General features: G+C 38.1%; 1 protein-coding gene across 1 annotated transcript in view; it reads left to right on the forward strand.

Moving 5' to 3' along the window:
* Nucleotides 1–4687: 4687 nt before the first annotated feature.
* Nucleotides 4688–15653, forward strand: part of DOCK2 (dedicator of cytokinesis 2) — a 228141-nt gene continuing 217175 nt past the window's right edge. Inside the window, exons 1-2 of the mRNA XM_067304597.1 lie at nt 4688–4848; nt 15227–15310. Of these exons, the coding sequence (XP_067160698.1) occupies nt 4806–4848; nt 15227–15310 (127 nt within the window). The 5' untranslated portion in view covers nt 4688–4805. The remainder of the gene's footprint in view (nt 4849–15226; nt 15311–15653) is intronic.

Raw genomic sequence — 15653 nt, forward strand, 5'->3', positions numbered from 1 at the left:
TTAGCTCCCTCTAGTGAATGGCTTAGCCATTTTCCAAACAAAAGATACAGCAGTCAAGATGGTAGAAACTCTTCAGGATTTTTTCATTTTAAAGCCATTAGGGACAAGATCTCTTGAGAAAAATCTTATTCACAACCCAGAGATTTTAGATTTAATGACATGCCCAGCTGTGTGTTAACTACCATCTGTAATTCTGAACCTGAAACTCTCATTATGCTTTCTGTACCTAAACAGATGCAACTTCAAGCTTATTTCAGATACAGCTAGTTAGGACCAGGACATAGTGGGGAATAATAAAAGGAAACATGCTATATAAAGAAGTTCTTACTATATTCAAGCTTTGGTCAAATCATTGTTTCATTTGGTAGTTTGTACTATGGCAGTGATGCTGACTGAAATTTCCTCCCTTCTAATAAGAACTTTTCTAGGCTACATAAAAGTGTGTCTTAGAAGTATAATGTCTTGGTTTAGGTCATCTTTGGTCAAAATATGATTTTCCCCACCCCCCCAGGTTAAAAAAAAAAAAAGGGGGGGGGCATGATGATCTCTTGCTTTATAGGTACCTGTAAATTTTATAGATAACTTTTGAACAAATTGCTAAATAAAATGCCTTTATGGATTCTGTTGAATGTACTTGTCTAAAGACAGCTGCAGGTATGGATAGACTTGCATATGTTTGTTTAAATTTGACAGTTCTTGAACAGAGGTGATGCCTAGTTTTGTTAACTCTGACTCTGCCAGGTGGTAGCTTTAGGTTATGTCGGTCACAAGTTGTTTTCTCTTGGACATGAAGATTATACTCAACAAATAATTAGCTATGATATTCTTAGTAATAACAGAAGTGACTAAAGATGTGGTAAAATAAACATAATGAGCAGATGTGGCTTGTCACTTTCTAATACACTGATCATACCAAGTTAATTCTGTATTTCTACGTGGTTGAATTTATTCATAGCGTTGGCTGTTACTGTTCTTGTTGAACAAAATCATACAATCAGTGTATCATACAATTAGATTGTATGCTCTGAAGTAGACTTTGACAACTTAAGGGATATAATATCTATCCAAATCCTTCAGTCTCTTTATTAGTTAACAGGAAATAAGTTTTAGACTTAAGTTTTTGCTCATGTATTCCATGCTATTATAGGAAGCTAATGTATAGCCCTAAATCAGTTCTTCTGCACGACGTTCGCTTCATGTGTCCTTACATATACCACATTGAAGAAATCATACTTTTCATGGAACAAAATGTTAGCAAAACTCTTGTTTCTGTAACTGGTAAAACAGTTGATTTCATTTTCTCGCTGTACACTGAAATGCAAATAGCATGGAATAACTAAACTACATAACTGTTTTAATAAGTTGATACTGAATGCACATGCCTTTAAATGGGCATATTGAACTGTTATGTAGATTGTCAACTAGGACAGTTAACTGTTATCTTGCATGTGAAATTTCTAAATGAGTTTTTTAAATTGAAATAACTATTACATCATTAGTTAATGCTATAATAAAACATCCACATCATTTCAACAAATGAAGAAAAACTGCTTAAGGTTATCAGTTAACCCAAAAAACTATCACTTTTTGACCTGTAATGCTTTGGTTTATTTTGAGCATGCAGTCTCTATCATCATAGGTAATACATGCACACTTACAAATCTTTTATAGAATTACAGCTAGCAAGTGGGGGAAGGTGTCTGGAATCGAGGCTTTTGTTGCTGTGACATTTTTAAGGCTTTGTCCTCTATAAAATGTATGAAAACACTTCTGTTTGTTTTTTTTTCTTTAACTTCTACAATGTTACAGCAGTTGCTTTACTGCAACTGTGCTCAGAGATCTTGGAATATAAAATCTTTTCAGCAAGTCAGATGCAACTGTTTATTTCTGTTTAATTTTTTTTCTGTATAACAGAAAAAAAGTATAGCTAAAAATTGATTAGTATAGAACTAGCCTTTTGTAAGAAGATCCTGTATTCTAGAAGTGATAGCAGTATTAAAGGAAGTAAGAAGTCTCTCCCTTTCTTCCCCTGCCTGTTTCCCAGCCCCCCGCAAGTAAGTTCTACCTGTGTGTTCCCTAGGTAGAACTTTTCTACTACTTTTCTACTTGCCTGCGGAAGACCCTCTTGGGCCTGGAAAAAGAAGACTTAAGGAGAAGACAACACCTGAGGTACATCAGGGTAAAGAATGATTATCCAGCCCCTAGTTTCTTTATTGATGATGAAATATGGCATAGTAATTACACAAACGACAAATATTTTGAACAAATGTCTTCCCCAACAAAGGGCTTGCTTATCTTCCACTTTAATTCTCTAGATCCTTGTTGAGGTATGTCCCTGGCTGTAGTAATATAGGATTTTAGGGCTACCTTGCCTGCTTAGTTCCTTGGATGTGTTTTCCTTTCTTAAATCCCTGATGGAGCAGGATTTTGGTCTTGTTTCTGTTGCTTAATCCATTTGTTAAATAATCCATTTGTTAAAACTCTAGCTAGGACTTTCTCGGAGAAGGTCAGATGAGGAGAGTGTCTTAGCCAACTTCCTTTCCTAATGGGAAAGTGGCAGTAGGTGTCAGTAGATAATGATGAGATCTGAGAAAGCTTTATCATGAAAACATGGGAGAAGGAAGCATAGCAGATGCATGTAATGGTGAGAGTTGGATGTGGGGGAAGGGATCCCAAGGGGAAGCAGCAAGGACTTGAGCGGCCTGAGTCAGAACGCTCAGGGTCAGGGCATTTTTGATGAGTTGGGATGGTTAGAGGGGGCAGGGGCTCTGATCAGCTGGGGGCAGAGTTGCATGCTTTGCAGTGATGTTTGGATGCCATGTAGACTTGCAGGATCAGATCTCTAAGACAGAAGAGACTCAGCAGATCACAAGAATACTTCTAATTGGATCCCAGTTCGGAGGTGAAATTTTTTTTATCACCTCTTTTCAAAATATAGTAATCTTTTTATCAATTTTACTAGTTTAAATGAGTTTCACTTTAACAGGAAGCTGCCTGGTCTGCAAATGATGGTACTTATAAAAAATTATTAGACCTACTTGATCACCCTTGCTTTTAAATGAAAGGAACAATTTTCCTCAAGGCCTTTGTATTATAGGGGAGCATCTAAGGAAGAGCAATATAGAAGAAATTAAACGCGAGTCATGATCTCCTGGCCAAATAAGGTGTGTGGGAAGGGGTGAATTGCTGCAGCAGGGATTCAGAGGAGTAAGGAAGTCATCACTGGTTAGGAAGTTGTCTATCAAAATACATGGTAAACTAAAACATCAATTGATTCGGCCTCCAAATCCATGTTTGGGAGATAAATAGTATAAATTAGGTATTCAATGGAAAAGAAAGATTTAGAACTCCATAGATGAAGCTGATTTGTAGATGGAGATAATCTCAGTTGCTCAGAATCTAGCACACTTAAAATTAATATTTTATCCTTATTAAATGCTGTTTTATGAGGAAAAAATAACCGAGGGAAGCACTAGCTAAATCCTTTTACTAAGTTGGTATGTGTATGTGCTTGAGACTGTGGCAATTCAAGCAAATCTGTGCTAAAATTTAAGCTTTGTTTCCTCCAGAAATGGGTATTAGAATACCATCTGCAACAAGGTAAAGTTAAGATTAGCAATCTGTGCTTCTCATGACTGTTGGATAAAACCACCAAGTGACATGTCATGTGTTATCAGAGAGTATCCTGACGGCTGTAGCACAACACTCTGTTGGACAGTTTTGATAAACAGTGATTGTTAATTTACCATGTAATACCCAGAGGACAGGACTGTCATATGAATTTGTTATATTTGGGGGGGGGGGAGAGGGATAAAACAAGCAACAGTACATCTTCTAAAGCGTTTTCTCTTGTTTAATTCCCAGCTGCAAGTAGAGACATGAGTGAAGGTGACCTGACTTGTCTTCAATTTAGTATGCTGTCCTTAATCCAAACTAGGAATGCCTTGGCTAGGTCTTTGCACACTCCAAATTTCAGTACATAAGTTAGTTCACACAGGAGCCTGTGTGAAAGTGAAGGCTGTAAATATGTAATGAATCAGTTTCTGAAGTTTTGTTTTGACAATGGTTCTTTAAGAAAGTGCTTCTTTGTTTAGAGAATAAAGGGGAAAATCTCCTAGTTATTCCTCCAAACTTAAAATGAGAGAAATAGTTTCAAACCGCACCCATTCCTTTTTGTGGTGTGTGTTCATCTCATTTGTCATAAAGGGGAAGTATGCTATGAAAAACAAATCTCCATTCCAGGACAGGTTAAAGTAAAGTAGTTCTTCAGATGGGAGTGTCTTGTAAAGCAGACTGTTAAAATCTGTTTTTTCATGTAGTTCAAGAAATGAAGGCCCCTCTCTACATTTCAGACCTGACCTAAGCATTCGGTGTTGAGAGCTTTGGTTAGTGGAGCCAGGCTTTGCAGCCAGGAGCCTTCCAGCTCAGATCCAGGTTAGCAGTGCGGTAGGTGGGGGAGGGCGTAGGTGTTGGCTCCTCTTTGCCTGTTCCTATGTTACTGCCTGTAGCATGTAACCGAAACAGCCAGCCTGGGTTTCCCCTCCCCCACAGAAGGCAGGACACTGGGTACAAGTCTCTTGAGTTGAGAAAAGAGGAAGGAAGGAAGCTCAGTGCTCTCGGCAGCAAATCTCTCAGAACCTTAGCAGCTGCCTCAGCCATCTCAGTCTCCTCCTAGTCATCGCTGACAGTAGCTGGGAAACGGATCCTGCTTCCAGCTCCTTTGTTTGTTGACCATCTTGGAGTTTGCATCCTGTAAATCTTGCTTTTTGGTGGCGGGCATCCTTTGGAGCCTCACGAACTCGTGTATGATGGCCAGATGGCACAAGACGGACAAGAAGAGCGGCGTGGGTATGTAACTCAGTAAGCTGCCATTTGAGTCTTGTGCTCTAGCTTGTGAGCAGGATGTGGGCAGGTGTTTTCTCTAGTGTGATGAGTTAACACCCTCTGCTTTACTGTCTTGGGCTTAATTGAACCAAATGATTTCATATAAAGTTCTAATCTTTTCAAAGAAAATTATAAGAAACAAATGAGTGTCAATTTGGGAGACGTAAGCCTCTTCCGCCACACATACCTCCCAAATCTTGAACTTTTTATGGAATATTGCATTTCTATTCTCACACTAAGGCAGCGTTTCTCACCTCAATATTCCAGCAACAGACTGAATAATTAAGTAGCATATTGTATGATGAGTAGCAGCTAGAAATTATGGTGAACAAACGTTGTAGGGGAAGGGAAATGCTACAGTTGCTTCTGAGAGATGATGAGCACTGTCACTTGAGCTGGCATTACGGCCAAACCTGTATATGAGTTAAATTAAGACCCTTGTACTTTTTGGAAGGAACACCTTTTTCCAATGCTTTTTTTTTAAAAAATAAATGTTAATTTGCATAATGGACTGAATTTTAGTGGGGAAAAAAAAAACAAAAAAACTTTAAGCAAATTAGGAGTTGGAGCTGAAACACTTGAAAACTGTCCTGCTGAAGTTAGCTGCAGTTTCTCAGGACAGTGGTTGGTGTTGGGTAGGTTTTGTGTTTTCTTTGCTTTCTACCTACTAGTGCATAGTTATTAATCTGAGATCCCCAAATTATTCTAAAAAACAATCATCATAATTTGTGATATTAACTAAAAATGACACCTCCCCCTCACCTGTCTTCATGAGGTAAAATGACTCATTAGGGAATTAATAAAGGGAAAAGAATGCCTTCCTGTTCAGCTTCCATGTGCAGAAGTGGCAGAATTGTGAAATGGAAGTATCCTGTTCTGGTGGCAGTTTATATTACAAAATGAAGGATCTAAAGATGTGTTTTGTTTCAGTTTTACAAATAGAAAGAAGAAACAAGTTACTTCATTTAATTTCGCACTTGTTTTTCTGAAAGCTACTGATTTGGCAGAATACAACCGGATTTGTGTTGGGTGCTGGCTCTGTATCTGGATGGCAGTTATGGATGAGAGCTCACATGTGGATGGAAGTATTTATCAGTTACAGGACTAATATGAAACAAGCTTCACCTTTACAGGCTTTTTTTATAGGGCACATTGTGGGTCAGGGTGTATTTTATACAACTACAAAAAAGTTGTACTATTCTTGCACTGCAGTTTTTAACATGGGGGACCATTATATAATCTAACCTCATGTTAATTGGGGCGTTAGCAAATGAATTTCACACGTATCCCTGCAGTGGATCTACTGCTTTCAACAAACCTGTCCCCTGAAAAGGCACCTAGTTTTGATGGGTCTTGGCCATTTCCTCAACAGTCGGGCTGCCATGCTTTGTTTACAGTGAAGTTTTGACAATTTCTAACTTATAATCATGGAGTACTTAAAAGATCATAAGATCTGGGAGTATTTATAGTCTTGGAAAGCTGCAGCAAACTGCACAAAATAAAAGCAGTCTTATGAAATACAGTATTTCATAAACTGATGATAATTTAATCCAGTGAAGTTTGTTTTCATGAAGATTAACAAAGACGCATCTTGGCTGAACAATTCACTGCACTGTTTTATTCAAAATGTGCTACTTGGAACATGTGATTTTTTTGCATAGCAGTAGAGTGGCTTTTCAGAACTTGTATACCTCTGATCAAAGTGTATATATATTAAAATAGTAAGTCTTTAACTGGAATTATTTATCATGAACATTTTAATGCATAAAAGGAAATCAATTATAGAAAATAACATTTAATGGCAGTATTTAATGTTAAGTTTAAACTGCCATAGAGGTAGTACAAACTCGAGAATTTTTAAAAACTCTCAAGGACTAGATTTTATCTTATGTGGCAGGGGAGCAGTGAACTTGCTTTCTCAATCCTATGTTGTCAGCCCTAACAACTATAGCTGTCGCATTTTAGAGTGAATATGTACTATGTGTACCTCATAGGGTGATATACGTACAATCACTTACATACAGGTATCATTTTCTAAAATGCAGTCTGCTCTGAATATTGCTTCTCCTTCTCCCTCTCCTACCCATCTGCCGGATAAGACTGTTGTTTCCTTGAATATGATTATTTGGGTTTAATGACAGAGCCTGGAATTCTTGAAAATGCTCTGTTAGCATAGGAAGTCTGTGATCCTTAGAGCTGCTCATATGCTAAAGTCATATTTGTATTACTTGGGTTAGACCCCTCGCTCAGTACTCTGGAATCTCTTGCATGATGTGGATGAGGAGTCTTGGGACTTTGGAAATTTGTAGGTTCCACCATAGTGGAAGGTAGCTTGTGGACTAGGGGTCAGAACTGGTGGAAGTAATCTGCTGTCATATAAGCATTTAGGACATTAATGACAGTTGTCTCATGAACAGCGAAGATGATGGCAAAGTAGAATTTTGTAAGGTTCTTTTTTTGTATTTGCAGGTTATCTCAAATTCATTTCCTGTTGCAAATGAAGAACAAAGTTGGTTAGCATTTGAATTACTGTTGAGATTATTTCGAAGAACCAAACAGCTGCAGTTTGTCTGTGAAAAATCAGCAGTGAGCATGAATAATGAAAATTAAGTGCACAAACTAGGAAATGGTGCAATTTATTATCTGCATCTTTAAGGAACTCTGCTAGTGTTTAAAAGCAGATAACAGATTTATCATAGTTTGATGAATATTCTTTAAATGAGCAAAGGAAGTGATATATCCAGTTTGTGATGCAGTGGATGGATTTCTGCTTTACACTATGATAACTATCAAAAATATTACCTTTTCATGTATCTTTGTCCATAAAGTAAACCTGGTTAGACAGAAAGGAATTTGCTCAAGAATAAAGAATGTACAGCCTCGGTGTGCAGGACTAACAATAGATCAAGTGAGATTTGACCTACTGTTTATAGGAATATTTCATCAAGTTTTACGGCCCTGGGGCTTAGGGCAAATTTGTTTACTAAGTTATCATTTGCAGCTGGCAGATATCAGATCTCAAAGAACCCCTGACAATGCATTTCAGAGCAGGAGAATAACAGTAGCTGTTTAAGATTCAAGTCACATGTCCGCCTTTAATATACAGCTCTGTGCTGCAGTTACCTTAGCCATAACTGATCATCGCACTGCTCAACTAATTGTTTCAGATTCCTCCGCTGTGTGTATTTAACTGCCCTTTGAAGAAGGGTGGGCGTGATTGTGCTTTCCAGTAGGGAATCCAAACCAGAATCATATGATTTGAAGTTCTAGAGCAGGTCACTGGGAAGAACTGTGGCTGCAGACCCAGTACCCGCTGTTCTAGGGTACACGTGCATATGTGATCTTGATATAACAGAGAAGCTACGCGAGCTGTGTGATGGTGTATGGTAATAGTAATGCCACTGTTCTCAGTGTTTCTCTGCTCACCCCAAGTAAATCCACTTCCTGGGTTACAGAAGGTTTTTCAGTGAAATGTTGTATTAAGAGATTTTTTTTGTACTTCTATGTCAAAATCTATAATCATATCCATGTTGGAAGATTGTTCTGTTACAAAGCAGAACACAAAATGAGAAGAGTGGTTAAATGGACTTTCCAATAATAATAAAATAGAAGTTAATGAGTACTCATGCATTTTTTTTTTGTAGGTCTTTTTTTCAGTAGTGTGTGCTCTGTTTCTGCTGTTGTACAGTTGTTTTAAGTTCATGCATAACTGCAAATCCAGGAAAGTCTGCAAGCTGAAAGAAAAGCTGTACCTTATATACAGGAATTCTTTCTTGGCTAAGCTAACTATTGGCTCATTCTGTTTCATTTTGCATTATTTATGTTTGGAACTAAGTGCATTTGCTCTTTCATTACATAAGTTGGTGAGACTAGTCGGAGAATCTTTTGCCCAGAATAGCTAAAAAGAACAGTTGCGGAGTCACACTTAGGTTTTAGTTACAGGCCTTTTTTGGAAAGGTGTTCAAAGAAGTTTCTGGAAATGAAATAAGCTTATACTTTTAGAATTTGCAGGAAGAATAGCATAATTTAACTTTCCCTGTAGCCAACTCATGGATGGAATATGGGGTAATGATAACTACAGTCACAAATTGAGTGCTTTCTTAATTTAAGGTTTGTGTTGTAATCATAATTTCTGTCTCTCAGGAAAATCCAGAGAAACAGGCAAACTGAGTCCACTGACACATGAAGTATGTTAAAGTGGACAAGTTTTTGGAGTAATACAGATTGGAAGCTTTGTGACCACACAGGGCTATTTCTTGTTTCACTTGTTTTCAAAAACCTTTGTTTTCACATCTCTGAATAGTTGTCATATTGAATGTCTAAACCTTTTATTAACAGTGTGTCTGACACCTTCCAATTCAGCTCCCATTGATGAGCACAGTTTCAGCTTGACAGTGTTTGGCCTAACCTACTTTGGGTCAGGCTGAGTAGGTTTGGAAGACAAAGCAATCCCAGTTGGGATTCCTGGTTGTAGGCCATGTCCCCACTTCTGTCTTTTACCTAATTAAATAGCATACTCCAGATACCGGATTTTCAGCCTTGCACCTGGAAACCAGATTACTGCTCTTATGCATGAAGCTTGCTCTTAGTCCTGAAGCTTTCCCAGCCAGCACGGATGTGTACTACTTGTATGACCCGTACAAGACAGAAACATGGTGGAAGGCTGTTTGTTTAGGATGACGGTTTCCTAGTAATGTATAGGATGACAACTGGTTGATATCTGCTCAGACCTTGAGGAAACTGTTGCATTAGTGAAAAAGTTAAGAGTTCGCAAAATATTATGCCTGCACACTAAACTTGAGTGTCAGTTTTACTCCTGTACTGCTGAATCCGAAAATGGTTTGTTGTGGATTTGAAGCATCAGTCGGGGGTAGGGGAGGAGGGGCTGACTCTTAAAACTGTAGAAAAGCATTATGCTCAGCATGAACTCAGAGGGCTGTGACTAGCTTGTCTGCTTTCATCTGTTGAGCACCCTTAAATTACTTTAAATCTGTATAAAACGTAAACAGATTGAGATCTAAGGGAGACATAGGTCAGTTCAGGGTAGGTTACCTATTCCATTAAATGTGGCCCCTGAACCCCACCACACTGTTTCAGTGTTTGGGAAGCAACAGCTTTCAAGTGAAATATAGTTCATGGCACAACAGAAAGTGAAGCAAGATGAAGACAAATCTGTGAAGGGAATCCCTTTATACACGATCTTTCAGAATAAAGAAGAACACAGTAATATATCCTGTTCTTGAGAGAGATCTCTACCAGAAATGACCATACTACTATTTTCTACGTAAAGGTAAAGAGTCAGAAACTGTAACTTTCTGTAATTTGGCATGTTAGAAGTTACAGCTTCTTGTATTCCATGCTAGCTTTGTAACATTTAAGAAGAAAAATAGGTAGTGTGTTAGCTAAGTCTCCATTTGGCCACAAGGTGAGCCATATGAAGAAATCTGTTTTCAGCTCAGCTTGGTATCTGAGAACTGAAAAGTTATTCTTTGCTGAGCCTGATTTACAATGGTTCATAAGTCAAATTAGACTCTAACCCACCTTGAACTTTGCACATGAATTGGATCTGTGAAATCCTAGTTAGAGCTCAATCTATGTTATGTTCATTATAGCTGACTGGCTTTGTGGAAGTTAGAGATATTCTTAACTCAGAATACTGGAACACAGATTTTTGTAGCTTCCCCCCACCCCCAGAAGTCAAGAAATCCCATTAGGGCTGCACAGGATTCTCACACAAGGTTTGTCAGTGTCTGTATTGGGTAATCTTGCACTGGTTTTCCTGAGAAGGAAATAGTAGATGGATACAAGGACTTGATTGATCAGGAGAAAAGGTACTATTTTTATTCTTAACAAAAGTAGAGTTGCAATAAAAAGCTTGTTTAAAAGCAAAATGGAGCAGGTTATTCATTAGAAGTTGTTTGAACACTCAATGAGGTATTACATAGAAATCATTCCAGGTAATTCTCTTGCTGGGGTAAAATGAAATTAAGAGCTGGTTCAGCAAAGCTGTGCCTCAGAGGAAAAACTTTGCAATTCTGTTTAAGTGGAAAGGGGGAAAGTAGCCTGGGAAGCCAACTGGAAAGAAGGCTATTGCTAAAAGGTACATCTGAAAACCAAAGCAATTTGGTGGCTGCATTTGTTGTAAAGAGTAGGATAAATGACTTACCATGAAGAAACATAGGCAGGAAAGACAGGGAGATTAGGGTAATAAATGGCTTCAGTGTTACAGGTTTGTGGGATTTTCCTTACTCACCATTCCTGTCTTGCATTAGCTTACAGTCTGATCATGCCAATACCAAGAAGCTAGGGCTTCTGTTAAAATAAACGATCACTGAGGAAACTTAGCTTTTGAAGGAAGGGATTCTGTTACCTCGATTCCTGTGGGGTTCCTACAGGGTTTTGTGTGTGACCCTCTCCATTGAGGCACAAAGTACGATTTCTGATTTGTCCTCTTCTATCCTGAGGACATGTAATCTAAATTAAATAAAATGTTAACTGCTTCCATGTCTTAATCTGCAGTTATTCAAATTCACATTTTTAATAGGAATCTACTCTGAGCAAAGAGTGACTGTTTGCTTTACCTTGTGTGTTGGATTGTCAAGATAAATGTCCTTTACAGATTTTCATGATTATTTTACTTTGGAAAACATGTGCATGCTTGATGACTTAATGAAAGATGCTTCATAGTCATACAAATTCAATACCATATAGATGCATTGTATATATTTAGTGGGGGGAATGTGCATATGTTGCACACTATGGCCATATATGTGCAATAACCTATCTGGCAGCACTGGCTTTAACAGGTATATAGGAATTAAATGTGAATATAAGCGTTCAGTTTAGTCTTCATACTGACTTTTTGCTGCTGGGATGGACTTTGTTAGGTGTCTTGATGCTCTGGGGCCGAATGCGGGAGAGAGTTAGACACTGAAACTTCTTTGAGTAATTTTCTTTACAGTGCACGTGGCTTTTGGCTGAAAGAGAAAGGATTCCCGGGCATTTCACATTAAGATGTCACTTGCATCTTTCCTAGGTAGAATTCAAAGCCCACTGGTGCCAGTGCAGAGTTCAGTTTGGAACATCTTTCATGTGACCTGTCTGACCTAGTTTTGTTTAAGTTTGCTTTGTGAAGCAATATTGTGATTGTGTTGGCTTTCAGTTGATGATCTCCTGAGGCAGATACAACAAACACCTGTATTTTAAGGGTTTTCTGGTATTGCATTGGTGTGTGTGTGTGGGGGGGGGGGGTTTCTTTCTTTCCCTCCCTGCCCCCTTCTCCATCTCCTAGCTATAAAATTCAAGACTGTGGTTTTGGAGGGCTCTAGAAAGTTGGCATTTTTCATTCTTTGCTGGGGTGGGGGAGTATTTGGCAACTGTATTCTTCATTAACGAACTCTATCATCCATGTCTTGGGACAATGTTTTAAGGACGTGAGGTCCTGGGCGTTCTTCATGCCTTTCTGGGCACATGCGGTTAATTCTACAGCATCTGTATACAGATGTGTTCATGATATAGAAACCTCAGCATATTACGGATAAAATGCATGCTGGCTGCTGGGGAGGGGATATGCTGTCCAAGTCTCTCCCACTAATCTTACTGCCATGATATCAGTGGCTCCTGAGCTCAGTAACTGCTATTGGGATTAAGAAAGAATGTGGAGCCTTAAGCAGGCTCCCTTCTGCTTCCTGCGGACAGCATCTCCTTTTGTATTCACGGCTGGATAGAGGACACGGGAGTGGAATGGGAAGAGGGTCTTCAGAGTACATAAATTTGAAGGAGCCTTTCTACTGACTGGAGAGCTTATTTTTAAAAAGCCTTGTTGTGGATATCCTACCAAATAACCTTTATGTTCATACAGGTTTTTCATACACTATTTTTGAAGAGCAAAATAAAACATGTGAATGTGTGTGTGCATGTGTATATACATACTTCTCCCCCCCCCCAAAAAAAAAAAAAAAAAAAAGGAAATCCCTAAGGAGGGGAGAGGAGGAAGGGAGAGGTATTGTGGCTGCTGAAGTCTGAGATGATCCTCGCAGTGGAAGAGGGTCACAGTTTGTGAGGGAAGTGGTGCTGGCTGGAGCTGATAAAAGATACAGTAATCCCTTTTTCATTCACAGTTAATAGTTCAAAAATTAACTGGTGTGGTAGTTAGGCTGCCTGGTGCTGTAGGTAATACATCTGAGGGTAGGTGATTGTATTAGGTTGAGTGGTTTATAGAATTTTTTGCAGCTGTATGTGGGAGATAATTTCTTATCATGAAATGTCTGGATATGTCTATTGTTTAAAGTTTTGTAAAGGATTTTGTTAAACTCATCATACCAAACAATCCAAATTCTACTATGAAAGCTGTTTCATCAGTAAGTTTCCACTTACTCATTTAGAAAAGGCTTAGTTGATAAAGCCACTTCCTTTGTCAGTTATTGGGCTTTTCAATATAATAATTAGTGTTAAAAGAAGTTATTGCCAGAGGGCAAAACCAATACGCAACGTGAATGTACGACTCAGTAATTTGCATCTGTGTTTCGACACAAATGCAACAGTAAGTAGAGTGGTGCATATTTTCAAATACAAAGTATATGCTAGTCAACACTAATCTTAACCCGTACGGACATTTCAGGAAAATAATAACAGCCCATCTCCACCCTTGCACTGATGGAATCGAGTGGCAAATTGCTTTAAATGTTGTGTTACCTTACTTATGAAGATTGTTTGCCATCTTCATTTACTGAAATCAGTTTCAAGACTTAATGAAATGAACTCAATCAGATATGATTACATATCTACCACTGAAACTCAGTTTCTTGTTGAGCCAAGTCAGTTCTCTGAGGATCATTCAGATCAAGATTCAGATCAAGATTCTGTTGAATAAATGGCTTAATCTGGAAAGCAGAGCATCACTTCAAGGCTTTTCTTCTTACGTCTAAAGATTCAAGCCCTGCTCTACCCAACCAGGAAGAGGGAGTGGGGGAAAGGCATCTTCATGTGAACTGAAGTAACTTATTTTTGGTCAAATAAGACTTCTTATTAAATAGGAAATTCCTTTTAATTTCTGTTCCAGAAATGTAATGAAATCATGGCAAAAGAAATAAGTAACATTGTTTATGGAACATTTAAGGAAGTGAAGAGGATGAACTGATTTATGTCTACTCCTGCCTTAGGCTCTTTCTTGAAAGGCAATTTCACTTGATTTTAAACCTCATTTTAAGTAAAATGTTTAAGTAAAAGGTGTCATTAGTATATATTTTGACACAGCAGAAACCAAAATCCTGCCTCAGAAGCCTGGAGAGGGGAGCAAAATGCAAGAAATGCAGGAATATGTTTTCTAGATCAGTCTTCCCCTACTTCAAAATATTGCAAGTTTGAGCACTATGTGTGTATATATATGTGTGGATGGCCTGGAAGACGGTCATGAGAAAAGAAAGAAAACCCTGCCAACTAATCTCTTTACTGCACAACAGAGGTCATGGTTGTTAGGGTATTGTTCCTTGTTGTGCAGTTTAACTGTGGTTTCAGGCTTGCATATTTTAAATCATTTCCCTTGGTGATGTTAGCTTCAATAACCATTTCTATCCTGTAACATTATTGTAAAAGTCTATAGCCAAACCCATGAAGAAAAGAATATACAGAAACAAATGCTTTCCTTAGCAGCCCACATCCTGTAGCCCTAGAATGTAAGAACTAATAAAGCTTTTTTTTTTTTTTTTGAATTCTTGCTGAAACCTAGCTTTTTTTTTTTTTTTTTTTTTTTTTTTAAACCACATACAGATAAGCTCCTGGTTAGAAGAATTTTCAGATCTGCTGCTTCGGGGTCCTTTTCACAGTGATTAAACACACAAAATGAAGAAACTTACTGTTCCTATATGAAACATGATTTCATGTTAAGATGAAACATTCTAACCCAGGAAAGAATTCAGTAAATTCAGTTTTCATGGGTTTCTGTGCCCCTTCTCCCCAGAGCCTGGACATAAATTTATGTAAACTGTGCACTTTAAGTCTTAGACCAGTAGACTAACAAGTCTCCAGTACAATGCACGTGCATATATTGAAGACCCACACCTAAATAGGTGTTCTAAAACCTGTGCAAAACAGTTGCTATAAATCACTTGTTCTCAAGCATATGCTGTTTTTTTTTCCAGTCCCAGCCATTTTTGACACCTTAGCATTTTCACAAGGAAATGATAACAGAAGAAGCTTGTCGATAGAATTATGGTTCCATTTGCTTGCTTATTCTAGACTATTTATCCTAGTACCAAAATCTTAATAAGCATACATGTTTTTCAATAAAATTGTAGTGTATGGCAGTATTGAAAACTAGTATTTTTGTCCTTTAATTTTTCAGCTATATACAATTTCAAAGGTACAGGAATACCACAGCTACCTCTTCAGATTGGTGATGTGGTCCATATCTTGGAGTCCTGTGAAGGTAAGTCAGTTGCCTTCAGGCTACAAATTTCTCTGGTTACATAATTTAATCCTGTTGTTTCATACCAGTTGCCCATTTTACATAAGTAGTTGTCTAATGGTATTATTTGTATTGGTGGTGTTAGTCTATTTTGAGGAAGAACTTACTCATTTTTGGAGACCCAAAATCAGAAGTGTTATAATACATGTGGTTTCCCTGGGAAGCAATTATCAAATGAGGAAGTCAAGGTGAACTCTTGTCTGTGAATTCATACCAGTTTGTATTATAGCTGATGGAAGATCTAATGGAATACACGTGTGCCTCTAAATTAAATATTTGTTCTTAGGGAGTATTCAGTACCCTA

Source organism: Apteryx mantelli, chromosome 14 (genome assembly GCF_036417845.1).
Source record: "Apteryx mantelli isolate bAptMan1 chromosome 14, bAptMan1.hap1, whole genome shotgun sequence".
NCBI classification, from domain to species: Eukaryota; Metazoa; Chordata; class Aves; order Apterygiformes; family Apterygidae; genus Apteryx; species Apteryx mantelli.